We start from the raw sequence: 27,242 nt of genomic DNA, 5'->3' as shown, positions 1-27,242 counted from the left end.
TTTTTCCTGGGTCAGAAATTTTAAATTAAAACTTTTTTTTCAGCATTTTTGGTCATCTTTTTCAAAAAATGTCATCACTTTCCTCGACAGTTTTGTCACTTTTTCCAATGTCTTTGTTTTTTTTCTGCGCTTTTTTTGACGTTTATGTTTTTTTTTTATGTTCTTTCATAATTTGTTTTCCAAATGCTATAAAATTTAATAAAACACCCAAATTCAATGAAAGTAGTCAACTGGTCGTTTATTTTACTTGTGAAGAGTGTTGTATGGAATCATCCATGTTATTTATTTTTTTGACAATTTGGTTGAAAGAAACCCAAATATCTGATAGAGAAACTTTTTGAAAATTGGTCAAATTTGACCCGAGGACAACAAGAGGGTTAGAGAATTATGCATGACATATTTTTTAAATAGCATTTTTGCACCAAAAAAAATCACCCCACTGCAGTACTCCAAAGTACCCCTAGGGGTACATGTACCCCCAATTTGCGAAACACTGCTCTAGAGTATTTACTAATATGCGAAGGGAAAAGTTCCAAAGGAATGTAAGGGAACACTTAAACACTGGCTACAATATGACTGCTTATGACTGAAATCTCGACTGAAGTGATACACATCTGTCATTTGGATTGGACAAGATCTATGCAGCAGACAGCTGCCAAAGTCAAACAGCATATTTCGTCTGTCACAATGGTCTCCATTATGCTCCTATATGTTCTGTTGGGTCAGCTCTAGACCTCCAATCCAACGAGAAATTGCAGAAACAGACAGGGGAAGTAAACATACATGGAAACACACACACACACACACTACAAAATGAAGTTAAAAGAAGAGGACGTCTGAACTAGTCTCTCGATGTCTTAGGACACCAGAGTGATGGGAAGATCTTCCATTTCTTTCGGCATTCCTGACTTTTCAGGAATGTCTTGAACAATGCAATCTTTGAGAGAGCAAACCTCTTATCGCGGCACATAGCCTAACATGCTAATTACCTTGCACACAGTTTGAGTTCATTTATTATGCATGAAATAATCTAATATGATGACTGTGATAATTATGCGCACATAGATAAGATAAAAGAGTAGTAACCAATTATGGCGCGGGAGTTGGGAAAAGTAATTATTCTTTGTAGTGGAAAGAAGTCTAGGTGCGAGAATTAAAAAAATAAAAAATTAAAAAAAGAGGTTCAGACTGCTTTTGTCATTCAGTTCACAGTGCTGCAATTAACATGTGGAATCATGTCCGCGCTGCCTGATAATGTTTGAGGAATATTGTTTCGATGAAGCATACAGTAACACAGATTTGCCTTGTTGTTGTAAGCATTTAAGGATGCATAAGTGTTCTCCCGCATAGATTCATTTACAGCAATGTGTCCGTTATGAGATTTGTACACCCTGAGACTCTTCACACACTCCAGAAATCTGACATGTTTATACGTTGACTTGAAAAGGCGACATGACTCGATGCCTCGGGTCTCAGCAGCAGCAGCAGCAGCAAACCAGAAAGGACTGCGACTAAAACCAAGTGGTGCTTAGCGCCCGCAAATCAGACGCGTGCTGTAGAGTCATTAAATGGTACCACTTCTAAAATCAGAGCTGGCGTGCGGTTGGCCCCGCACCACTGTACAAACATACTTAACACCGCACAGCTTTCTTTGACAAAATGTGAGCCTGTCACTGCAAATCACAGGAAACAGAGACTCCACAGTGATTTAATTTGCCTGTGACTGTTTGGGCTTGAATTAGCCCATGTTATGAATCAAACTTGTGCAGTACGTGATGGAATGTGGCAGCCTAGAAACAGAGGTCCTAATATGTCGGCATGCATTTTGCTTTTAGTGAAGGGGGAGAAATGCTCTTGGATACTTTGGATAAGAAGCAAAACTTAACGATTTGAGTCACTGCTGCAGCACACTCAAAAAAAAGAAAATGTAAAACGTATTTATTAAATAGAGCAAATGGGGGTTATATAGCCGCATATAAACCAAATATGTACTAATGCATAATGGGAACAATATAAACAGACATTATCTTAAGGATTGTCGCACTGGCCTCTAACTAAAAGCACATTTATCTGACTCAGGAGTACATATTCACACACTCCGCCAGAAACCCTCTGTCCCCCATTACCCAGTTTAACAGTTTAAGTCTCTCTTGGACTGCTTTAGTTGACTCATGATTGCTTGCAGAGTGTAAGCTTCAGGCCAAACATGACACTCAAAGCTCTCACTAACAATACCAAATCACTTTTAACCCTCGGAGGTCGGAGGACCATTTTTAGATGTCTTCTTGAATTCTCCTTTTAAGGCTTTTTGCATATTAACTGATCGCTGTGTGTTTCATATCTAAATGTTCCGAACAAACTCGGCTTTCTGTTTAGTGATGCCCAGAATTGTTCCAGAGCGATGGACGTATAAAGAGATATGTGTGATTGTGATTGGCCCTAAAGTGGAAATATTTCTCAAATCTCTGAAAACATACACTCACTTTTTCTTTTTTTGGGTGCTTGAAATGAGTTTACAAAAGTCATGGGTTCACAAAATAGGCGTAATATATGAATAAAATAGTAAATAAATGTCTTAAAATGAAATTTTGTAACATGGCTTTTTGAGTAGTTTGGACTCAGGATTGCCAGATTTTTTCAAATTCACACCAAAACATCAGCAGAATTGGGAAGACATGTCTGTATCGTGCAGTCGTCTGCGAACAGGAAATAAAAGATAGTCAGTGTGTGGATGTGAACAAAGAGACTGAACTAACCGTCAGCTCTTTGTGCGCTCTGTCACTTTAAACTGGAGGTTAATGTCAGTGGCACTCATGTTTCCTAACACTCTCAGCAAAGTCATAATGTTCTGAATGTAATGAAGTGCGGAGAGGAGAAAGCAAGGACGGTGAATATGGCCAAGACCACAATTGCTGCTTCATACGGACAGCTGATGTTCAGAATAACCAGTCTACTCTGTGATTCTGCAGAAATGACTTTTTTACAGATATGATAATCGCTTTGGAACTCTATATAGATTACACTTACTGGCATGAGTGCATTTACATAATATTTATTTGCAGACGTGGAATGTAACTCCAGTACTGTGCTTGATTACAAATGTTGAGGTACTTGTACTTTACTTGAGTCTTTTCTTTTCGTGCCACTTTCTACTTCTACTCTGCTACATTTCAGAGAGAAATATTGGACTTTTTACTCCACTACATTCATCTGTTACAGCTTTAGTTACTAGTTACTTTAGTTACTCCACTACATTCATCTGTTACAGCTTTAGTTACTAGTTACTTTAGTTACTCCACTACATTCATCTGTTACAGCTTTAGTTACTAGTTACTTTAGTTACTCCACTACAGTCATCTGTTACAGCTTTAGTTACTAGTTACTTTAGTTACTCCACTACATTCATCTGTTACAGCTTTAGTTACTAGTTACTTTAGTTACTAGTTACTTTACACATTCAGATTTCTGCACATAAAACCCATGTAGTTTATAAAATCTGATGTTTGATTCTAAAGTAAACTAGCCAACAATATAACGGCTACAAGTCCAGCTGAGATGATGAGACCATTAAACACACAACTGGTTGGATCCTTTACTCTTTCTACAATGGGAGGAGAGTTATGCATGGAGTACTTCTACTTTTAATACTTTAAGTACATTTTCCTGATGATACTTAGATACTTTACTTAAGTAGCATGTATAATGCAGGACTTTTACTTGTAACAGAGTATTTTTACTTAGTAGCTATATGTTACTTTCAGTTTGTGTTGATTCTAGCGGACACTTTGGACCAAAGTGGTAGTGTTTTTACCACACCTGCTGTCCTAAAGCTCTTTTCTTTACGGTGCTGTACTGCCCACTGTAGATTACTGAGTTAGTGTTACCGGGAGGTCATATAGTCACAATGAATATTTTGCTCAGACAGAAAATCATTAATTTACAATAATTCATATTCATATTCCAAGTGTACCATACGGTAACTTAGTCTACTTTGGATGTCTCCTGAGCTAAACCAGGTATCACTGTCACTGGGTCACGAGCCAAAGCATTAAGAGATTGTTGTAGCAACCATCGTAATAATAACTTAAATTCATATATATTTCATGAAACCCACGGACACTTTACACAGGTACAGGGGGAAGGGAAAAGAAAATAGTAAGCCAACACAAACACGGACTAAAAGGAATAAAACGTCCACGCTAAATGGAAGGGGGGCATCATTTAAAGGTGCTGTAGGTAGGATTGGGAAGATCCAGGACTTAGCCAAACAATTTGAACATCAACAACTTCTCAGTCCCTCCCCCTTTCTGCTAAAGCCCAAAACAGTCTCCTAAGACCCTCCCCCAACAAGGGAGAATGAATATGTGTGCATGAGCAGTGATTGACACGCAGTTAGACATCCCCCCCTGGCTCTGATTGGTGCATCTGAACAGGGAGGTGGATTTTTGCAAATCCCACTACAGGCTGTAGGTGGTCATTATTTTAATGACCTGCTTCATGTAGTTCTACTGGAACATAGGGTCAGTTTCAGCTAATATGACAGAAAGTTAGTTTTATAAGTCTTACCTACTGCATCTTTAATTTTGGATTGACGTACAACCACATTGCGCAATCTAAAGTTATTTTATGAATGAAATACTGTAGACATTACATACCTATGGGGGACCAATTCGGGGACATTTTTTAATTGTTAACAATCCTGTAATTGTCTCCATCTGTTGAAAGCCCGACAGAGATTTCGCCCGTTGTCTTTCACTTTCCCTTTTAGCTTTTAGTTCTTCTTCGTTTAATTTTCTTCTTTCCTGTGATGGTCCTACCCCAGTATCAGACATAACTACAGCAGATAACTTGTAAAATAAAATTAAAATACAATAAGGCCTATAATAAAGAAATCTCCTGCTAACACAACACAGGCTAACACAGGCTTTCTGGTGTAACAAAGAAATCTACTGTAGCTCCGTCTACGTGCTGTAAATCATTTTGTGACTTTGTGGGAAAAATCGAACCCAGCCAGATGCCTTACTAAAAACTATATAAAACTAGCGTTCTATTCACTCTTAGTGCTTCGAATTAGAGTTTTCAAACTATTACAGGTTCAAAGGGGTTTAATATCCTGTGTCGCTGTCGCTAATGCTATGCACCTGTCACCCAGTCAAGGAAAGTTTTATTTTTTATTTATTTATTGTTTACACCTCATTATCATTTTATTTGATTGTGGTGGTCCATAAAGGGACTTTTTTAGTTTTTTCATATGTTCAAAATTTTGCATTTATACTCTATTATAATAATAAATACATGTATGCATTGTTAGCTAGTGAAAGTACTGATTTAGCAGGGGGGGGGTTAACACTAATGCGAGGCACTGTATCCGTGTCAGATTCTCATTAGGGGCGGGGCCCCCCCTAAAGGTCTGATCCTAGAATCGCCCCTGGCTGTGCTTCATTCTGGGCAACAGAAGCACTTTGGTTATGGTTAGGTTTTGGTTAAATGGTAATAAAGTAAGCATGTCTTGCCTCTGGCATCCTTGGTCACTACACTTTGCACTAACCTTCATTCTGGACTTTACATCTGCCCAATGCACTTACTACATACTATATATTCTTTGCAAATTCCGCACTCAACCCATTCAGCCTCTTTTTTCTTATGCAACAGTTATTTTGTATGTATATATTTGTTTTTTCTGTATTTATTGTTTATTTCATGTGAATGTTTACATGTTTGTTTGTTTATGTATGCACCTTTCACTGTATGCAAATTCCACATAAGTGAACTTATTGTGGCAATAAAAGCTTTTCTGATTCTGATTCAATATGTAACCAAGACCATGATCTTTACCTAACCTTGTATGTGCTTGTGTTGCCCAAATATAACCATAAATCACTAATCATGCATGACTGGATATTGAATTGCAAGGGTTATATTGAAGGAAAACTAATTAAATACATCTATTCAGTTCTTCTGAACAGATATGTTAAAAGCCTTTCCTCATTCTGTTGAATGAAATAAGTAATTGGGGTGGTATTCCATTTCTCCTAAAAGATATTTGCTGGTAAAAATTAGTTGGGTAAATATGAATATCATTTCTAGGAGACAGTGACGCTGTGTCTGGTTACTTTACAAACTATGGTAAAATGTGCATTTTATTTTTATTTTGTATTATGCCATATTTATCAAATGTGACTTATCATGTAGCATTAGCAGCACTTACAGTTAAAAGTGACTGGGGAAACAGTCCAGGGTAACATGGGACTTTGAGACATTTAGATCCTTTGGGCACTGATACAGTATGTCATGATATGAATGCAGCTGAGGCATCCTGGAGGCCAAAAGCCTTAATGAAATATAAGACAGGAATAAAAACAGTGTAGTCCTCCTTTAATATTTGAACGTATGTAGAACTGACAAGTCTTGTGAAAAACCTTAAAAGATGTAACCTTGCCATGGAAATGAAATGCACTTTTACTGAAGCCTGTGCTGTCCTAAAATCATGGCTCTTTTATAGCAGGGGACGGAACTACATAAAGGAAGTCATTTGCAGATAATAAGAGCGACCACTTTAGTGCTAAAGATTCTGTCCTTGCAACTGTGCAACGCTTTGACCAAAGTCTGTTGATAAATCTGTAGAGCCTGCACACTAACAAGTTTTTCATCAAGCCTCTGCAAAGACCACTTGGAGATTAGCAGCGAGGTATACAAATGGATGAAGTCTAATGTCAAAATAAAGAAGCAGCTATAGACTGAATCAAAATATCGTCCTTCAGTTTAATTGTGTCCTGGAGTGCAATAGGCTGAAACATTCAGATGAGATGTAAGTGGCAGAAAGAGCAATACACTTGAAAAATATAGTTGGAGAGCATTCTGAAAAAAATGAACCGTACATGCACTGGTAAATAGCCTTTTGGAGGTCACAATTTTACCGCTGTTGTATTTCTATTCAAAGTGCAGCAGACTTCAATGGGCGGCTCTACCAATAATCAAAGAATTTCAAAATACCATCCACCACCATTTCAAAGATGCACAATTCCCATCTCTATTGCACACTTTTCACACGTTGCCTTATGTCTTGGGCAACCAAAATTATTATTATTGTAAATTATTACAACTGAAAATGTACCCAAGAGTGAAAAACATTGTCAAGGTGTAAAAAGCACACACAACCGTATAAGTTAGCTTAGCGTTTACAAAAATAGCTTCTGTTCATGTGTACTGTATACAGACTTTGTCTGTCTGTTTTCAACTTTGTAATACAAGTTACTCTAAATTCAATACTTTTTAGGCACCGACCAAGTATCGAGTATCGAAAAATGCCTCCTCATTCAATACCACATTTCAATACCTAAGGAGTAAATCTCATTAGCGTCAGTGAGCCAATCAGCATTCAGCATGGTTCAACCAAGATCTAATAATGTCTGTGATTGGCTGTCTAATGTTACATGCCATAGAGACACACAGGAAAAACTCTACGTTACACAGAGACGAGCTCAGAGAGTAGGAGATGAAAAATGTGTAATGTTGTTATATATTTTGTTTTATAAGTTGGTATCGAAAAAAAACTATGGTTTAGAGAACCGGTATCGAAGTCACGATACTGGTATCGGTACCGGTATCGAACATTTTTGAACGATACCCAGCCCTACAGAGGAGGAACAACAGCTTTCCTGCTGGCAACAGCTCTCCAGTGCTAAACAACAGCTGCAACTAAACCCGCAGTATCAAACACTTAACTGAGGTTTAAGTGAAAGAAAAACACACTAATTGTACAATGGCAATTTTGCCCAAGATGTCAAGCTACAAACATACTTTGCATTTGGCTCAGAGAAAACCAATGCAATTCCAAGGTCTTTATATGCACATATTAACGCATGGCGTTATGTCGGCATTGATGACATTTCACTCAGAACTGGGGGAAATTTCCAACAGTACTGACACCATTTTGGCCCATGCATTTATTCATTTCCGAGAGGAGCACAAATATGCAGCAGCCACACAGTGCTTGGTGGGATTTTCTCACTATGATCTGCTGTTTAATTCAAATCAAATATTTTGAACCTCACCCAGCTCAGCTGTTACCAGGACTCTCAAATATAATAAATTCAGGATTTACTGGCAGGCTTCATATTTCTCCGTGTGAAGCTCTACTCATTTATTAGGATTATCTACATTCCGCCAGAGATAAGAAGCAAACGCACAATGAGGTTCAGAGTCTTGTTAAAGGTCTTTAAATGCAGAATATATAATAAGCTGTTGCTAATTTGATTTGGTGCTTGATCCTTGAATAATAACTGATGTCTAAAAATAATACGTTTTAATTGTTTTTACTGCAAAAATAATGACATCAAAAGCAATGTGCACTATGATTAGCCTACTGGAGACATTAGAGGGTGGAAGCCTACTTCTTACAAGTCTTTGAAATTCCCCCCACAGTAAACACTCTATCTGTGTGTGCATCCTGCTGGTGAAAAAGCTCAGCTGTACTGGAGTGCTCCATTCTTTGCCATGACTTCGACTTAGTTTATGGAATGTGTCCCTGCTGGGTTTTCATTTCCTCTGTCTAAAAAAGAAAAAAAAAAAGGAATGCAATCAGAGTACTGACGCTAAAATCATTACCTAATGACTAAAGCCTTTGTATTACTTCTTCCATGCTGTGGCGTTCACTGTTCCAGCACACATCACGTATTATGGTGCGGAGAAGAGCATTTCGAAAAGTTTGTTTGCCTGTCTGCGGGCCCGATTGATTCAAACGTTCTAAGCCCAATCAATCACTGAATCACATAGTGAAGACGAACATCGACTTCACTTACATGTAGGTATTCTTCTTTCAGTAGAATATGTTTGGATGACATACTAAGAGCAAAGCATGTTGTTAGATTATATATTGTGTAGTAAAGCAACAAAAAAATTTGATTTGTCCCAAATTACAAGTATTTTGAAAATAATATACCTATTAAAAAGTCACTGAAAGAACTGTTTTACATACACTATCAACCATAGACTGTTAATATTAATGGACAAAGCATCCAGTTCAGCGTAGTGCTGCAAATGAGGAAGTGTATTCTATCTGAATTCCAGCAGGGGGCGACACGTGCGGTTGCAAAAGGAGTTCGGTTTCTGTAGAAGTCTATGAGAAAGTGACCCACTTCTCACTTGATTTATTACCTCAGTAAACATTTTCATAATGGGTTTATGGTCTCATTCGCTTGTTTTAAGTCTTCTACAATACAGAATGATGTTCATTTTCTTAATTATGGTCTTGTTGATTTTAAAATCGGCGATAAAGCAGGGGGTGTTTTAGGGTGTGGCTATGATGTGAATGACAGTGAAAGTGTGTAACGTAACGTGGCTCCTCCCTCCCTCCTCCCTCTCGTCTAAAATCGTCACATCCGCAACCAGGATGGCCGCGCCCGTAACGGCAAACTCGATGACTCATAGCAGATCTCCACAAACCAATGGGTGACGTCACACATGCTCTGTCCATTAATATTATACAGTCTATGGTATCAACAGGGTCACCTGTTGATATCGCATGAGCAGTCTCGCATTGCCAGACCTTCCTCCACAGTGCTACGGAGGAAGGTCTGGCTAGTCCACACAGCATTCCTGGATGGGAGAAAAATGTGCTCTGGTTTATTGGCATTTCTTTAAACCAATCACAATCGTCTTGGGCAGCGCTAAATTCCAGACGGAGCCACGGTGCTTCTGCAAATTAGCCTCAGGAAGGAACTTGTTTTGGTGGAACGTGAACGTTCAAAAGTAGTTTTAGTCGTGCAACAGAAAACTCAGATTGGACAGATGGTCTAGCTAGCTGTCTGGATTTACCCTGCAGAGATCTGAGGAGCAGTTAACCATAGTCCTCACAAATCCACCGGAGGTTAGAACGCCAACACAAAGGAAGAGGAAGGGGACGGACATCCGGGAGAACAGAGCGTGATCCTGCGGACTTCCTGCAGCACCGGAGCAATCCCGGAAGTGGAACATCGTGGATAAAGACTATAATCGGAGGGATCTCTGTGACACCACAGCTAGCTGTGGCAATACAACACTTCATTTACTGAGAATTTGAGAACAAAACCACATTGCTGTTAGATTTTTATTAGCTAGATAATACAAATTAATTAAAATTAATTATTGATAACCAAATTGTATTGATCTTCTTTTTTTTTGGCCTTGGAGGCTTTTTTTAAGGTCTGTTTGAAACTGTGGACTAGAGCCGCAAAGATTAATCAATTATTCAATTAGTTGTTAACTATTAAAATAATTGCCAACTATTTTGATAAGTGATTAGTTGGTTTGAGTCATGTTTTATAAAGAAATTCTCTGATTGCAGCTTCTTAAATGTGAATATGTTCACTCCTCTGTGAGAGTAAACTGAATATCTTGGAGTGAACAAGACATTTAAGGACGTCATCTTGGACTTTGAGAAACAATGATCCACATTTTGCACCATTTTCGGACATTTTAGAGACCAAACAACTAATCCATTAGTCCAGAAAATAATGGAAAAATTAATCGACAATGAAAATAATCGTTAGTTGCAGCCCTGCTGGGGACATTTATTTTTTACGTGTCAGTATTAATGCTACTGTATAACACAATAACATCACTGTCTGACTGCAGTTTTCAAAACTTGTAAACCACATTGCGGTCCTCTACTGCACGTATTTTCATGACATCTCTATGTCCTTCCAGAAACAAAGCTCCGTGATGTTGACAGTATGGAGGATCATTAAATTTGCCTGCTGCTCCTCTCGGAGCATAAATCAAGCCAATCCATCTCTCTCCGACCCTGCTCCCTGGTGGCTTACTTAGAGCCATGCCAACGCAGCACTGGCTGTGGAATGAGCAAGGGTAAGCATGCAAGGGCTGTTCTTAAGCTGCGCTGTCTGACGGTCTAAACAGGCCTCTGTCTCCTCTTGAGAGCAATAGGGATCAAGCCAGCTTAGTGGGCATGACCTGTGAAGGCCCAGACATGGCAATACATGCAACACAACACAATTGTCTTAAGGATTGCTGCTCTATTGAACATGAAAAACTAGCCTGCATCACATTGCCCACGGGCCCTGAACAGGACCTAGATGCACTCCGCCGAGGATACCCAGCAGACTAAGACCTTATGAATAATTCTGAACATCCTCTCCCTTTTTCCTGCCTGATTTTAGAAAATGAGGCCCTCAAAAACAAATTAGACATCTCAGGATCTGATTGCAAAAAAAAAAAGAAGGAATCTTGCAAAGTAAGGCCTATTAGTCTTACAAGACCCTCAAAAAAAAAAAACTTAGATCTTCTCAAAAATGATGTACTGGTTTCATTGGCACCATGCAGGGGGGAATTAGAGGCAAAGGCGAAGGAAATGACAAGACATTTGCTTGTGGTTTAATTTCCTCAAATGCTTTATGGCTATTCATAAATGCTTAAATTGGTTTGTAACATATGCTCTCCTCGCTCTGTTTACTTCCTTCATTTAGTGTGACTGAATCACTTTATTAGTGATTATCCCCCCAAAAGCTGCAGGAATGCACAGCATCACACCTCATCATGTAATTTACCCATATAGTAGGAATGGGAATATGCAAATACTGTCAGAGTATTTTCGCAGCACCAAATATGCCCCTGGGCTGCTTGTCCAATGACACAAATCATCAATTAGGATCTCAGCAGGGTTTGGGGATAAACTAAATTGGTATTATCCCTATCTGACAATATGTAGAGCCGTGTGGTGTACACCACAACAAAGAACAAACATCAGCGAGGGTTATTAGTAGTGATGCGTTGCGACTCGTGTGTGTGTGTGTGTGTGTGTGTTTGTGTGTGTGTGTGTGTGTGTGTGTTTGTACTGCCAGAATGCATCCACTTTGAGACGCTGACAAAGGTACACAATCATTTGAATGATGTAAAAGGTAACAGACCTTATTTTGGTCTTTCAACAGCGATTCACAGCGACAACAACAGCGTCTTTCAAAGCATTTACTTTCACAGGGGGTGCGAGTTTAGCTCCTCGTGGGATTTCATGCTCAGCACTCTGCACCTGCCAAACGTGTTTGACGGAGGGAGCTAAAGTGGTCCAAATCGCCATTGTGATTTCTCAGGGAAGCAGATGATTAGTAAACAAATGGTTCAGGCATATTTAATTAAGCTGCTGTAGAAAGCTCAGAATATAGTCTTCTGTGTGTGTGTGTGGGGGGGGCTTTACTTTGCAATGTACAGCTGTAACATTTTTTACCATTGACAGATGACAACAAAGAAACTGCAACAGTAACACTGGAGTTATAATTTCCTGAACCTTTGCACATATACTCTGCATATGTTGTGTATAAAAAAAGACAATATACAAATATGTTCTGAACTTCACATTTAGCAACATCAAAACAGCCAAGATGATAGATGTGTGTGCAGATCTGTGTAAGTACAGGTACATTTACGGGACATTTGAGGGGGCAGAGATCAAAGCTGAAAGCGACTGAACAGATGAGTGGACTCGATTTTGACTCACATAAACTACCAAAGGACCGTAAACAACCTGCCAATCTGTGCCTTTTTAACAGAATGATCATCCAAAACCAATGGAACAGGGCCCCCGGTATTGAAGACAAGCTGTCTGAGAGGCACAGGCTCCGGCACATCACACATCTCATGCCAGTCAAAACGTCTCCTACCGGTAAAATAGTCTTTCGAGCAATTGTGGAATAAACTAGTCATCTGAAATAGAAAGTGGTGAGTGGCACACAAAGAAGGCCAGTGTTCGGTGGAGAGAGGCTGGGAGTAAACATCAGAGTTCACTGAGATGCAGATCGTTTGAGCATTAGAAGCATATTTACCAAGAAATACAAACAGGGTTAGACTCCATGTGTGACTTTTTTTTTTTTAAATACAGACAGATGAGGAAAATAGCTGTCTGTTTTTTGCTTTACATTTTTTTGCTGCAATAAATGCAAGACTTTAACTTTGTGTTAAAAAAAAAGAACTATCTTGTTTTACTTTGAAAAACTGCTGTTCTTGAACTGCAAAAATGAAGACAGATGCCAAGTTACACATAAAAAATGGATATATTCGCAAAACCTAAGCTATTTTAAATAATTAATTTAAAAAAAAAGTTAGCTCCAGCTTAAGGTGATAGCCTATATGTCTACAGTTTGACATATGCTGTGGTAGCCTAATTTGTTGGCTTTTGTCACAAATAATCGCAGCCACAGACTGTACACACACACAGAGAGATAGAGAGTACACACACATACAATTACTGTCAATAATTACATTTATTATGAACAAAGAAAACTGCCAAATGAACTTGGATCAAATCTGAGCGTAAATTATTTTACACCGAAAATCCTTTTTTTTTTTACAAACACAACAATTTTGCCAGTCAAAATAATGCATTTTTACTCGGGAAAAAAAAAAAACACACACACACACACACCACGTTAAACTTCAAAATTATGACAATCGCAGTGGCAGTGAAAAGACAAAAGAATACGTTAATCTCCGCGGACGATTCCCACCATCAGATAATCATTGGAGGCTAAATGTACAAACAATCAGAAAGCGAGAAAGCACTCCGCTGCTGGAATAAAGACGCCAGCTTCCTGCAGCTATAGCCCTATATGCGCTCATTCTGTCCTCCAGTCACTATTATTATCAGCATTCTCTAAATTAGCCTCCAACCTTTAGCACTAAAGCAGCCGCCGCTAAATACAAAGCATCCTAAAAAAAAAAAAAACAGCATCACAAACATTACGGACACTTTTTTTTTTTTTTTTTTTGGTTAAATCCAAACGCCGCAGCAGGCAAACGGAGAGAAAAAAATCCACTGGTCTTTCAGTCCAGCACAAAAATGCATCTCCTCTCCTTTCCCTCTCTCTTTTTTCTCCCCCTCCTCTTCTCCCCCCTCCTTCTCTCACTCGCTCTCTCTCTCTCTCCCTCCCTGACTCTGTCTTTCTTTCCCTCCCTCTCTCTCCTCTCTCTCTCTCTCTCTCTCTCTCTCTCTCTCTCTCTCACTGTGGCCTGGCTGGCTGACTGACTGCATGAATAATGTCCTGCCTGTTGTAATGAAGGGGGGGTACAGGGGAAAAAAGGACGCTCAAGTGGTAAAGCCCTGCTCCCATGCACTGACATTGAAAATGAATGACAGCTTACCTGCATGCCAATCTTCATCAGACTGACACTGGGCTGACAGCACAGCCTATACTCCTCCACACAGCCGCTGACGTCAGCCATGCCAGGCCCCTCCCACCTCCATCTCCGCTCCCCGTTTTTCCCCGACACCCGGGCCGCTGATGCCTTCCAGTGTCCATGGAAAATACGGGAACCTGCAGAACATCCGTCTCGGAGGAAAAAAAAAAAAAGACAAAATGAGTGCTCAACACTGCTTCAAAGCTGTGACCTGGAGGGGATGGAGCACAGAAAAACACACCTTTCATTCTTCCTACATCGTTTGTTTTTCCTGATCATCCTGAAGGACACATTCAAGATTTACAATCCGAGCGTTTTTTAATATCACCCACAAATAGGCTACACTGACTGTCTCCTGTAGCCTACTAGTTTGACATTTACACAAAGCAAAAGACTAACATGTCAATATAAAAAAGTACCATATAATCTTATTCAGTTTTTTTTTCCATTTGCTTTCAGATGTGTTGTGGGAATGAGAAGAGAGAAGAATGTTACACAGCCACAGGATGGTGAGATTACAAGTGTTATACATTTCAGGCTTTGTTTTAGGCTATTTCTTAAAAGAAACTTGATGAATCCCTTGTTATCTTTTTCCAATTTTCCAATCATATGCTAATATAGCTACTCAGTCTGCCCTATTGCCTATATAATAATAATACATTTTATTTAAAGGCGCCTTTCTCGGCACTCAAGGACACCATACAGGGATACATAACACATTTATATTTTTTGCTGCTTTTAAATGTACGGTGTCCTTGAGTGCCGAGAAAGGTGCCTTTAAATAAAATGTATTATTGTTATTATTATTATTGCCTATATGTTAAAGGTACAGTAGGTAAGACTTATAAAACTAACTTTCTGTCATATTTGCTGAAACTGACCCTATGTTCCAGTAGAACTACATGAAGCAGGTCATTAAAAATAAATAAATCCGGCTCCTCTGGCTCCACCTACAGCCTGTAGTGTGATTTGCAAAAATCCACCGCTCCCTGTTCAGATGCACCAATCAGGGCCGGGGTGTCTAACTGCGTGTCAATCACTGCTCATGCACACGCATTAATTCTCCCTTGTGGGGGGAGTGGCTTAGGAGACCGTTTTGGGCTTTAGCTGAAAGGGGGGAGGGACTGAGAAGTTGTCGATGTTCAGATTGTTTGTCTAAGTCCTGGATCTTCTCAATCCTACCTACGGCACCCATAAACTAGCCTTCTGAATTATAGGCTAGTCACCAGAGCAGCAAAATTGATGACATTATTGTAGCCTATAGGTAAATTCCATAAGGTCCATTTCAACATTTGTTTATTTACCCATCTAGTACACTGTTTTATGTAGTCATATGCTCTCTAAACTCAGTTATTTCCATGCCTATATATTCAGGTCTACCTGCAGCGACTGGGCATATAATGGCTCAAAGAGAAACAAGACCCTGGGCACTAGGTTATTAACTCAGGGCCCATTAGAATCAGAGAATAATGTTGTACTGCTACTTGCTCTCTCATTCTGGCACAGTCTGTAATGCTGTGGGAGATAGCGGAGGACATCAAATCAGCTGAGGGAATGTAGGCTACACAGTGAGAACTGCACAGTTTGCTAGTTTGGATTGCTATCCAATCGAATCCACTACTTCCATATGACTTGTTATCCATTAATAATAGCTGGATGCATGGATCTAACGAGGGTCACTTAAAGGCAACATGTCTTCTTCCAGGAAGCGCGCAGAGGCACCACTACTTCTAGTGGGACTGGAGCGCACACACGCACGAACGCGCTGAAACACACGCGGATCTGGCCAGCCCCTGTCGCTCCAAATTCATAATTACATGCTTCAAAAAGACAGGTGGGAACCAGTAGGCCTACCACTGCTGCGAATAAGAGCCAATAGACAGAGATTTCTATCTCGCCAGCTGAAAACACACAGAAGAAAAGTTGACTTGTTGTCAATAGAACAGAACTTTGCAGAAACCCTCTTGTCCATACTAAAAGTGTCCTATAACGTCGTCCAGTTTGGAGACATTTTGCGCTGGTCAGGGGGTACTTGGCTTAAAAAAAATAAATAAAAGCAATTCAAAGGGGTCAGGCCTACAATATTGAAAACAGTTTGAGAACCACTGATCTAGGCTATTAACGCTATGGCTATAGGCTGATACTTTGAGCCTTGATGACGTTTTGGAGTCGTCACACAGCCTGACAGTTTTCCATCACCAAGCCTTGACCTAATTGGCGCATGCACGTTTAAGAATTAGCGCACTGTAACTTCCGAACCGAGGCTGACCACTAGGCCTACAACACACCCCGTCTAACCAGATAAGTGTTTGGAATAACAAAAGGACACAGAAGCTGTAGCTTAGAAGTGCAGTGACCAGCCACCGGTAAAACCAAATAGGCACAGCTAGCCTATAGGCTACTGTATGAACACCTGCGGTGATAATGGAAGCATAGCCTTAAGTGCCTGGATCAAATGTGCTTTATTCTCGAATGCATTATTATCGCTTGTTTAAAATAGCATCTAAAGTAGGCTACCGGTCCAGATTATGTGTGTGTGTGTGTGTGTGTGTGTGTGTGTGTGTGTGTGTGTGTGTGTGTGTGTGTGTGTGTGTGTGTGTGTGTGTGTGTGTGTGTGTGTGTTAAGGCTGTGGTGATTAAGGACCACTCAGTCTTGATTGTTTGGATATTATTGATTTGGTGATGAGGTGGCTTTTGAGCGATAGGTCTAGGGATAAAATTGAATAAAATAAAACCAGCTTCTCAAGATAAAGACAAACAAGTATGGCCTGAAGTCTATAAATAAATAGTAAATTGTGAAAAGTAAATAGAAATGTTGCTACAGTATATATATATATATATATATATATATACAGAAGAAGGGTAAAATAACAAATGGGTGCCGAGAGTCAGACAATTTCTGTAGCCTACATAGTGTTCGGATTTTCAGTAACGACGCATATAATTGGCCCGTCTTGAGTTCGTGTAACCAATCAAACTCCAGTTTGCTGTTACCAGGAAGCAGAAGACGCGATACTGAAATATATCCTATGAACTGAATGCTACTTGAGAAAGACGGGTTAATGGACAGCAAAGATTCATGTTTACGGGGGAATGTGCTTGTTGAACATCAACATAAGTTACATGTCACTTAGCATGCAACTGTCGTGGTCTCAGCATAGCAGAGCTTACGTTAGCAGTGACAGCTACCATTACCGTGGAAGTTCCAGTAGGCTAATGTAGGCAGCTAGCTAGCTTATATAACCTAGCTAGCTAGGTTAACTTGTTAAAGCTAACGTTACAGCATTGCTTAGCAATGTTACGAACGTCGGTCCTAAAATCATATTTCACCCACTTTATCGATTAACTGTTCTGTCTGTCCGGTAAACTAACGTTACTTTGAAACGTTGCTTATCAAAATGGCAAGCACCGTGGTGGGAGTGGGTACGGGTGTTTTCGTTATAGCCATCGTTTGGATTGCAGCTCTTGTGTTTGGGATGATGCTGCTGAGAGCGTCTGGATCTGCAAAGTGAGTGAGAACAGCACCTCCACATACTACTCCTTACACTAACCCAGTTAGAACATGACAGCATTCATACATTGACGGAGAATAGCCCAGATGGGAGACCGTTTCTTGTGACTGTGAATCAGTCCATGCCTTATTCCCTTGACGTTGCCTCCACTTTAACGTTGATTTGATTGTTGGCCAAAGCACACACCCTCTGGAGCATAAATAACTTAAGCCGTGGCATTAGTAAGGTTTCCTCGAAAACTCGGCATATGTTTGACTTGTCAGATAACGTTAGCTCTTTATTCCAATGTAGGCTAATGCCCAAAAATGATGTTTCATGAACACAGTGTTGTGTTAAAGGTGCCCTGCCACCCGTATTTCATTACTTTGTGGTAATGTCTGAAGTTCTACCATGGACTCTGTAACATTTCTTGTGGAAAAAAAATACCTTTGTTACCTTGTTTCAAGCCATTCTAGCGTGGTATAGAACGCCTACAGTAAGACTCAGCTCGATTTCTGCCAGTTCTCATTAATATTCAACAAGCTAAGCTGTTTGAATCTGATTGGCTAACAGCTAGCCAATGAGAGCCTGGCTGTCAGAATCCTTTACCCAGCCCAACTGGGCGAGCTAATAAATAGTAATGAGGTCAGGCAATATGATGTCATGCTTTTGTGATTGGCCTGATTTCTCCGCTTATTTCTGTTCAGTGGCTAGAGCTGACAGAGGAGGTAGCAGTTCATTTTCACATTCACCACATAACACAAACACATATGGACCTGACATATTTCAAAAAATGCAAGTAAAAACGGTTTTGCATGGAAGGGCACCTTTTTAAAGGGAGGAAAAATGTAGCCTAAGGTTAGTTACAACGAACTCAAAGCTGAAATATAGTCGAATGAAGTGCCAAATTATAGAGTGGACCCAGATTTAGCAGAGACCTTTAGCTGTTTTAACAGTTATGAATCGATTTCTGAAACAGAAAAATGTGTTAAACTAGCTTTTTTTTGTAAACACTGGATTTCACACAGAAAAGGTTACAACTCTCATATTCTTGCCGCCTAAATATTTTGCAGACTTACTGAAATTCTATGAAACAGTGGATTGCTGTGTAGTTGATTGCTGCACCTTCATCCATGACCTTCAAATCCCTGCTGATTAATACTTGCAATAACAAAAGCAGACCTTGATACTATTAAAGTCAGTACATGTTTATATGTGTGTAGAATGCACTGTGAGACCAAACACTGCACAGTTGTTTAAGGTGCCATTACAGGAAACTTTAAATGGGGTGAAACATGGTGCTATTTACTTGATTGAAAAGTTAACAACTTTTCAAAAATGCAATCAAGAATGCCATTGTTTTAAATGGCACTTTAAAATGACATTATCCTTAGATAATCCTGCGTTCACTGCAAATCAGCAGTGGGAGTCCTCATGTTATGCTCTGTGTTTGAACTGTGTGTGTGTTTTGTGTTTTGCCAGGTTAGGCGTTATCCCCGTTGGGTTTCTGGCTCTCACCATCACTTTGGTGCTGGTGTTTTTCCCTCGCAGCCCAGAAACAACTCCCCCCTTCAAAGAGATAGAGGTGAGCTCTATGCACTGATCTCGCACACCTTTACACTACGATACTCACACCCCTGCGTTAAGTTAATTGTAATAGTCATCTCTATGTATTTATTTATTTGCACAAAAAAATCAAGACAACAGAAACACACCAATAAAATAAAAGAAAGATTGTGCAGGTTTTAAGAAAACGCCCAGGGACTTATAGAAGGAATCTCACCTAAGGAAGAGAAAAAAATATATAATGAGCAATTACAAACATCCTGACATCTACAAATTAAACACAAGTAAGCATGGAGTTAAAAAAACAAAACAAGCATAAGGTTGGCTACATTAAACAACAAAGGCATGAAATAAATTACAAAAATATAGATACATTAAGGATGTGTGGACCTATGTTTATTTGCTATTGGTTTGCATTATAGCTGGGCAATATATCGATATTATATCAATATCGTGATATGAGACTAGATATCGTCTTAGATTTTGGATATCGTAATATGGTAATATGACATAAGTGTTGTCTTTTCCTGGTTTTAAAGGCTGTATTACAGTAAAGTGATGTCATTTTCTGAACTTACCAGACTGTTGTAACTGTTCTATGATTTGCCTTTACCCACTTAGTCATTATATCCACATTACTGATGATTATTTATCAAAAATCTCATTGTGTAAATATTTTCTGTAAGCAACAATAGTCAACACTACAATATTGTTGCGGTATCGATATCGAGGTATTTGGTCAAAAATATCGTGATATTTGATTTTTTCCATATCACCCAGCCCTATTTGCATTGTCAACTAAATACAGTGATATATCTTGTCCTGCCTACAATAAGAATGGATATGTTGTACTATATTAAAATGCAAATACCACAGAGATATATGTATGTTAGAAATGTGACCGATTTGGTTTGAAAGGTGTTTACGTGCTGGATTGACATTTCACTACATGAAGAGGCAATTTAAACGTATACCGCTGCCAAATCCTTGACAAGGATCTATTGTAATTAGTATTATATCAGACTATTTATTGCATTATAGAGCATTTATTAGAATGATAACCCCTTGAGATTAATCATCTCATTTTCGAGGGGGTCCTTAAAAACACAGAGTCTTGTGTTATTATCGTCTGCATAATGACAGCGTAATGTACTTCAGTTGGAAATAACAGCAGGCCTGGGATCCTTTCAGTTCTATTGTGAGGCCATTTGGCTTTCATTTGCTACCAAATGTTTTGGGTACAGAGACCCCTGGGTGAAAATGAGGATTCAGAGCCCACAACCAAATAGCTTACTTTAGCTGAATGGATATCTCATACTCCCTTTTGTGCTCCCAAAAACTGATATTTAAATCACACATTGAAGAACAGTAAAGGAAACGAAATGCTTATTGGTGACCGCAGTAGAACAAAAATGTATCTTTATGACGGATGTATGGTCTCAAGATCTCAAAGGTAATTCATATTTTGTGTGTGTGTGTGTGTGTGTGTGTGTGTGTGTGTGTGTGTGTGTGTGTGTGTGTGTGTGTGTGTGTGTGTGTGTGTGTGTGTGTGTGTGTGTGTGTGTGTGTGTGTGTGTGTGTGTGTGTGTGTGTGTGTGTGTGTGAGCCAAATGCCAAAAGGCAAAGCTCAGATCACGTGTGGTCGTATCTAACAACAGCATTCCATTGATGGGTACTGATGAGGATATAGGCTCCATTTAGGTTTGAGGCAGGTGAATATAAACAGCCTATCCCAAATAAAAGCCTAACTCTGATATAAGCCAGTATCCTCAGTGCTGTAAGCTTGTAAATAGCATGTGTCATTGTGTGTGCGCGTCTGTGTATGGTGCTTGTCATAAAGGCCTGCTCTGCTTTATCTCAGTCCAACAGCAACACAGAACAAACACTCCCCCATGTTGCCTCTGGGTCGTGCCAATAAGCTGGCCAGATCTGCCAAGCAAGCTGCCGCCCCATAGAAATAGCAGAGCAGAAACCCCGTCCCTGCGAGCTCACATTTTATAGCTTTTTGTGCAAAGGCAGATACCAGACCAGCAACACAGAGAGAGAGAGGCAGCAAAATGGGACTTCCTGGATTTCTGTACAAGGCTTATGGGTAAAATCAACCCATGGCAATAACATAAATTAATTCCAGTGTTTAAAGAGGTCACATATAAAATCACTTGTAATAATGATACCTTATAATGCTAGCAAAAAGTCATCACCGCCCATTGGTTTGCTTTGTATAGAGTTCTTAACCCTTGTTAATTATCAAGTGGCCTGTTGGGAGAGTATACATTATATTAATTAATTAGCTTACATGCTGTAGGATGTAGCAATTATAAGGAGTCTTCTTACAGTAGAATACTATTTTATTTTTTTAATGTTTTTTTAAATCAATTGAATATATTTTTCTTTTGCTTATTTTTAAGGGGTTTACATCTTTCATTGTCCACAAATGAGGAAGATTGCCGATTCGGCATGTCATTACAACGTCCACACACACGCACACGCACACACACACATAACAACACTAACAGTATGAATCCTCCAAGTAATAAAATACAATACACAAAATTGAACACCTTAAGAAAAAAGATTGAAATTGAGTCTGTAAGAATTGAGCTTCCGTGGGCTAACTGACTAGCCAGAGGCATCCTGTACCAGCTACCTCTGTGACTCATCTTTGGTATTTTAAAGTGAAATAAATCAATGTCAATAGACAGTTTCCATCCAGAACTAGGAATTATAAGTATTAAACATCCTCAAATAGAATCAGAAACCATATTTAAACAACGGTTAAAATGCATGTGAAGGTGAAATGCTGCTCTACTGGGGACTTTGAATGATGTCTTGTGTTCCACATCATGTTTTCATGCGGACTCATTTTCAGAGGCTGCACACAAAACCTGCAATCTTACCTGCACACGGAGACATGATGGATATGGCTGGCTGTGTGTTCCTCTGTGGAAGAAATGTCTAACCTCTTGCTGTTAAACAAAAGTAAAATATCACAGTGCCAATTAGGCCAGTCCCAGACTAGGGGTGGGGGTGGTTTATACTATACCCCCCCTAACCCCTTTTTTCCCACCTGCCCCCCACCCGTCTGCCAGCTACCACCCGTGCGCTCAGTGGCCCATTAATAAAACATGGGCCACACTTTGAGTTCCTGCTTGCTGTGTAATTGGCAAATTAAAAAGTGAGATGTGTTAAATGCATCCATAAGAGATGGCATACATCATCCCCACCTCTCCTAGACACCAGTGGATTTATACACACACAGACACACACATGCACACACACACACACACAGCAAAGACACACACCTACTCTTACACAACAGTCCCTGTTAAATCTGTCTTTAGTCAGCACTAGGGCTGTTACTCTTCTGGTATTATCTGGCTTAGGGGCTTTTTCTTGCGTTTGTATTCACGTATTCATGGGTGGCTCATGCTCTAAATATTAACACAGACCCAGAGCTATCAGTGGAGTGTTGATTCAAACTTTATCAACTCCAAACTTTGCCTAACTTAAGCAACACCAGTGCCTATCTAGAGGATCTATTGCTTCTCCAAGTCCTCCTGCGCCTCGTTTGCTTCAGATCTGTTAATTGACTCATTACTCAGGCAAGCTGCGGCGATGTGTGGCGTGTGTGTCCCCCACTGATCATCCCATCTAGATAAAGAACAGCAGGATCAGAAAATGGCCAGCAACCCAGAATCTGCATCAGTGTTCCGCAGTTTGTGAGAGAACAGTGAAACAACAAACCGTCTCTGTCTTTAAATACACTGCTGAAGATAACCTACAGATCTGATTCCTATATGAATCAATAGCCACCGCTTGGCTACATGTCAGAGCCTGTGGCCAGGTTTGGAAAGGCAGTGCTGTTACTGGCTTTGATACAGTCAGGGCAGGGCATAATGCTAGTCCTCATACTGCTTCTGTTTACTAAACTCAGAGTATTGGTTGATTGGTGATTCAATACTAGTACTTGTCTTTCTCTCTCTGGGAATGGGCTGGGTCATTTTTCTATGTGTTAAGGCGCTGACACACCAAGCCGATAATCGGCCGTCTGACAGTCTGGCGAGGTCGGTGACTCGAGTCTGTTCGGTGTGTTCCGTGCCGTCGTCCATCGGAGGAGCCGTCGGCCTTCATTTTGGCCGATTTGACATGTTGGATCGGCCAGTGGGCAGTCGGATTCAATGACCAATCTGATTGGTGGAGTGCTAGCCCTTGACTAGCCAATCAGTGCTTCTTCCACAAGAAGAAGCCCGTGAGATGACACCGCCAGTATCTTGTTATTACTCGCCATGGTATTTTCTTCTGTTCAGAGTAATGACAACAACGATCCTTCTTGACTACTATCACTACTCTCTGATGAAAACAGTGACTGACGACAGGGTGCTCTGTGTTTACTACAAGGTCTAGAGAGATGTTCCGTCATTTTTGGTTTTCGTTTTTTGGGCGAAAATACAGATTAGCGTCACCTGCTGTCATGGAGACGTGTTGCGTCTCGCGCACGCACAGAACGTACGCTCAAGTCGGCGTCGCGTCGGTGTGTTCCAAGGCACTTTTTTGAGAGATGGGAGCCGACTGATCAGTCCGACTGGCTTTTCTGCCGACGGTTGGCCGTTGGGTTGGTGTGTCAGAGCCTGAAGATAACAAGAGATTATTAACTTTAAGCGGAGACATTAATACACTGACTTTAATATTAAGCTTTTGCAAATTCAAAACAATCTCTAGGGTTATAAAATAACAACTGTGTAACAACAGTGTGGTGGGTTCTGTTAAATAAGATCAGCGGGCGCCCGGCTAGCTCACCTGGTAGAGCGTGCGCCCATATACAGAGGCTTAGTCCTCGACTTAGAGACCGCGGGTTTGGTTCCGACCTGCAGCCCTTTGCTGCATGTCATTCCCCCCTCTCTCTCCCCTTTCATTTCTAAGCTGGCCTATCAAAAATAAAGGCCTAAAATGCCAAAAAATAAATAAATCTCATAAAATAATAATAACATCAGTATTGGAACAGATACAAATCTAGTACATGGAATCAATTCATCACTACTCGTTAAGTGTTATTTTGTAAATGTTTATTACACCCAAACAGTAAAACTAGTTGTAAGTCTTAAACTATGATGTCTAATTCCAATTTGAAGTGTGAGTGCTTACTGAAGAGGACACTAGGGAATTTGCTTATTTTTTTTCTGCCATCGTTCTACCATTTAGGACCCAAAATGTCCCATTCATAGTTTGTTTGAGATGACTTTGAGGTCTCCGTCACTTCCACAACAGACCAAACAGTCCCAATGCAGCACGGAGTTAGGCAATTTATCATTTGGGATTATCTCAAATTAAATCTGACTGTGCATCCATGTAGCCAAATATGCACTCTTCTCTCAAAGCCCCCAGTTGACAGCAGTCCCCGGGTTTGTCACAAAGAAGCCAGCTACAGTAAAACGTAACCCTTGTCTGTCAATGGCCAGATATGTCCCAGCTCCTGTGCTGCAGGTACAGGCATCAGTCAGTTCCCATTCTACAGCAGCACAGCTGGGCCAGGTGACTGCTCGCTGTTTATGAGCTGAATGAGTGTCTCTTGAAGGTTCCGGTGTGCTATGATCACTCTGCTGCTACACAAAGCCTTTGTGAAGGCCTGCTCCTGACATCTAGTGGCTAATAGAGGAAACACTGAATTTTGAAGAGCTATGCTTTTCCCATGCTTTGGAAACTATTTACACGGTTTAAAAAAAAAAGAAGCTCTAGTATGTAGTTATTAAGAACTCCTGAAAGTAAACACATTCCCTCTTTCTCTCTACAGATAGTGGACACTTTGTTCATCGGCCGCTATATACTGCTGGCAGGGGCGGGTGCAGTCTTTCTAGTGCTGTTCTTCATGCTGCTCCCCTTTCATTTCCTGGAGCCAGTGCATGCCAAGGCCTTAAGAACACACTAGAGCTGCCAGGGTCGGAGCTGGCAGAGGGATCACACCGCTGATGGGACGCAACTTACGACAAGCAGGGCTGAGCGGAGAGCCCCCACACAGAATGCATCCCAAACAGAAACAGCAGGAGAGCCCGTGCCAGTGTTTTCTTCATAACTGTGCTTGTTGACTGTGTGTGTGTGTGTGTGTACAACCAACAGAAAGGAGATATCAAACAGTACCCCAGATTGTTGTATTTGTATTGTTGTATTGTATGTTATTTATGTCTTAGTCGACTAAGATTTCTTTAGCTGATTAGGCATTTTTTATGCTTTTTTTTCCCATGCTGAATGACTTATTTCAAGGCTTTTAATGACTTTAAACAAGATCTAAAGTGGTGCTTTTGCATGATTCTTTGTGGAGAAACGTTTTACAGATCGATTAAATCAACTAATCAATTAGTCGACAAAATCGTATGAATTAGTTAGTAGTTAGTATAGTTAGTCCACTAAGAATTTCTTTGCTCAAGGACAGCCCTATTCTTATTTACTGTAGAGCGGTATCGATCTTCTCAGCAAACTTTTAAGCTTTTCGGGAAACAATCTGCTGCTGGCTCAGCTGGTAGCAAGGTCCATGGTGAGTTTGTGTGTGTAGTAAGACGTTTAAGGGAAGATTGGGCTGGTGATTTCTTTATTTTTTTTATGAAAAAGGAAACCCAGAATGCTTTGGGCTGCGACTTTGTCAAACATCTCCAATTCCTTCACAGCATATGTAACTTAACATAGTAACCAACAGTTGTAGATTTATCTGCGAGACGTTATTTAGAAGCTATAGTATCATTGTTTTTTGCTATTTAGTTTATTGGTTTACTCATATACAAATACTACAGATTAATATACACATAAACGATGTGATGGAGGGATGCAAAACAACCTCAGAGGAGCTTAATCTGGGCACTCTCCAATGCATAATCCTATTAAAATAGGAAATTGTTGTTATATATATATATATATATATATATATATATATATATATATATATATATATATATATATATATATGTATATGTGTGATTTATAACAATGTTATGATGTTGTGTTTTGCTATTCTACATTTTGGTTACGCATGTTGCCAACCATTGAATCATACCCTGTGCTGTGTTGTCAGGACTTTGACAAACACAGTGCTACATCGGCATGGTTATGATGCTGATTCCATGGGGTATGAATAAGCAGATGATTCCATAGAGAGTAATGAGCGTTTGCAGTCTAGAGGCTCAATTATAAACACTTGCCCCCCACTCCCCACCTCCATTTTAAAAGTGTGAAGCCTGAGGAGACGTGGAGTGGAATTCCAACCAGGATGATGAAAGAGAATCTAATGAATCAAAACCAATCCTATTAGTTCCAGCCCACATCTCCATACTGTGGTCCTTTTTCTGCACAACAATCCACCGCATGATTTCACACAAGCTAGGGAACTGGGGGGGGGGGGTTCCAGCAGGGTGGGACAGGGGATCCAAAACCTTTCAACCTGAAGGGACTTGTTGCCTGTAATTGACCGCATGATTGCCGCAAAACATGATCTTAGCCCCCGCAGAAAGTGGCTACTGGGGGACGAGCCGATTAAAGTGCACTGAAACTGGAAAGAGAGGTTCAGCTGGCTAAGATTTAAGTTCAGCAGGACTGTTTTGGTTCTCTCACTTTGACTTGTCCTTTTGAGAGCACTCAGCTGCAGTTTATATGTCCAGGTCCCGATACAAAAGCTGTTTACATCAATTCCTGGCTGTCTTGAAGTCTGCAAACTCAGGGTATCTGAGTCCCCAAAGTCTTCGTCTTGAAGCTCTGACAGTATTCTTTGGTCTACTCTCTCGTTCTCACACTCTCCCTCTACCTTACCTTTTTAATCGCTCTCTCCCCCACATCTTACTCGCTCCCTCTATCCTTTCCTCATTTCAATTTTTGCTACTAAACCCTGTCTCTCGGGAGTGGGAAAATGAGCAGAACAAAGCATGTGGGGGTTTTGAGGATCATTCGGAACTGGGAGACAGAGTCTTTGTGGCGCTGCCAGCTGGACATATAAAGAGACGGGGGCGGGCGAGATGGAGAAAGGGGGAGCAATGCAAGGGAAAA

General features: G+C 40.2%; 2 protein-coding genes across 4 annotated transcripts in view; one reads left to right on the top strand and one right to left on the bottom strand.

The window, feature by feature from the left end:
• pknox2 (pbx/knotted 1 homeobox 2) overlaps positions 1-14,216 on the bottom strand; it is a 116,759-nt gene extending 102,543 nt beyond the window's left edge. For all 3 annotated transcript variants that reach the window (XM_039778488.1, XM_039778487.1, XM_039778486.1), the window contains exon 1: positions 14,128-14,216. The gene's annotated coding sequence lies outside the window, so the exon portion shown is untranslated. The remainder of the gene's footprint in view (positions 1-14,127) is intronic.
• Positions 14,217-17,129: 2,913 nt separating this feature from the next.
• On the top strand, positions 17,130-25,509 carry tmem218 (transmembrane protein 218). Its single transcript, XM_039826459.1, has 3 exons — positions 17,130-17,671; positions 19,137-19,239; positions 25,009-25,509. The coding sequence occupies exons 1-3, from the start codon at positions 17,562-17,564 to the stop codon at positions 25,141-25,143; spliced, it is 348 nt and encodes a 115-aa protein (XP_039682393.1). The 5' UTR covers positions 17,130-17,561; the 3' UTR covers positions 25,144-25,509.
• The last annotated feature ends 1,733 nt before the right edge of the window (positions 25,510-27,242 follow it).

Source organism: Perca fluviatilis, chromosome 16 (assembly GCF_010015445.1).
Source record: "Perca fluviatilis chromosome 16, GENO_Pfluv_1.0, whole genome shotgun sequence".
In the NCBI taxonomy this organism is placed as follows: domain Eukaryota; kingdom Metazoa; phylum Chordata; class Actinopteri; order Perciformes; family Percidae; genus Perca; species Perca fluviatilis.
Note: the sequence above shows the minus strand (reverse complement) of the source record. Positions and strands in the feature narration are given on the sequence as shown.

Coding starts and splice junctions, on each gene's coding strand:
- tmem218 (XM_039826459.1), top strand. CDS start 17,562: ATGGCAAGCACCGTGGTGGGAGTGGGTACGGGTGTTTTCGTTATAGCC. Junction 17,672..19,136: donor AGAGCGTCTGGATCTGCAAA/GTGAGTGAGAAC, acceptor GTGTTTTGCCAG/GTTAGGCGTTATCCCCGTTG. Junction 19,240..25,008: donor CCCCCTTCAAAGAGATAGAG/GTGAGCTCTATG, acceptor TTCTCTCTACAG/ATAGTGGACACTTTGTTCAT.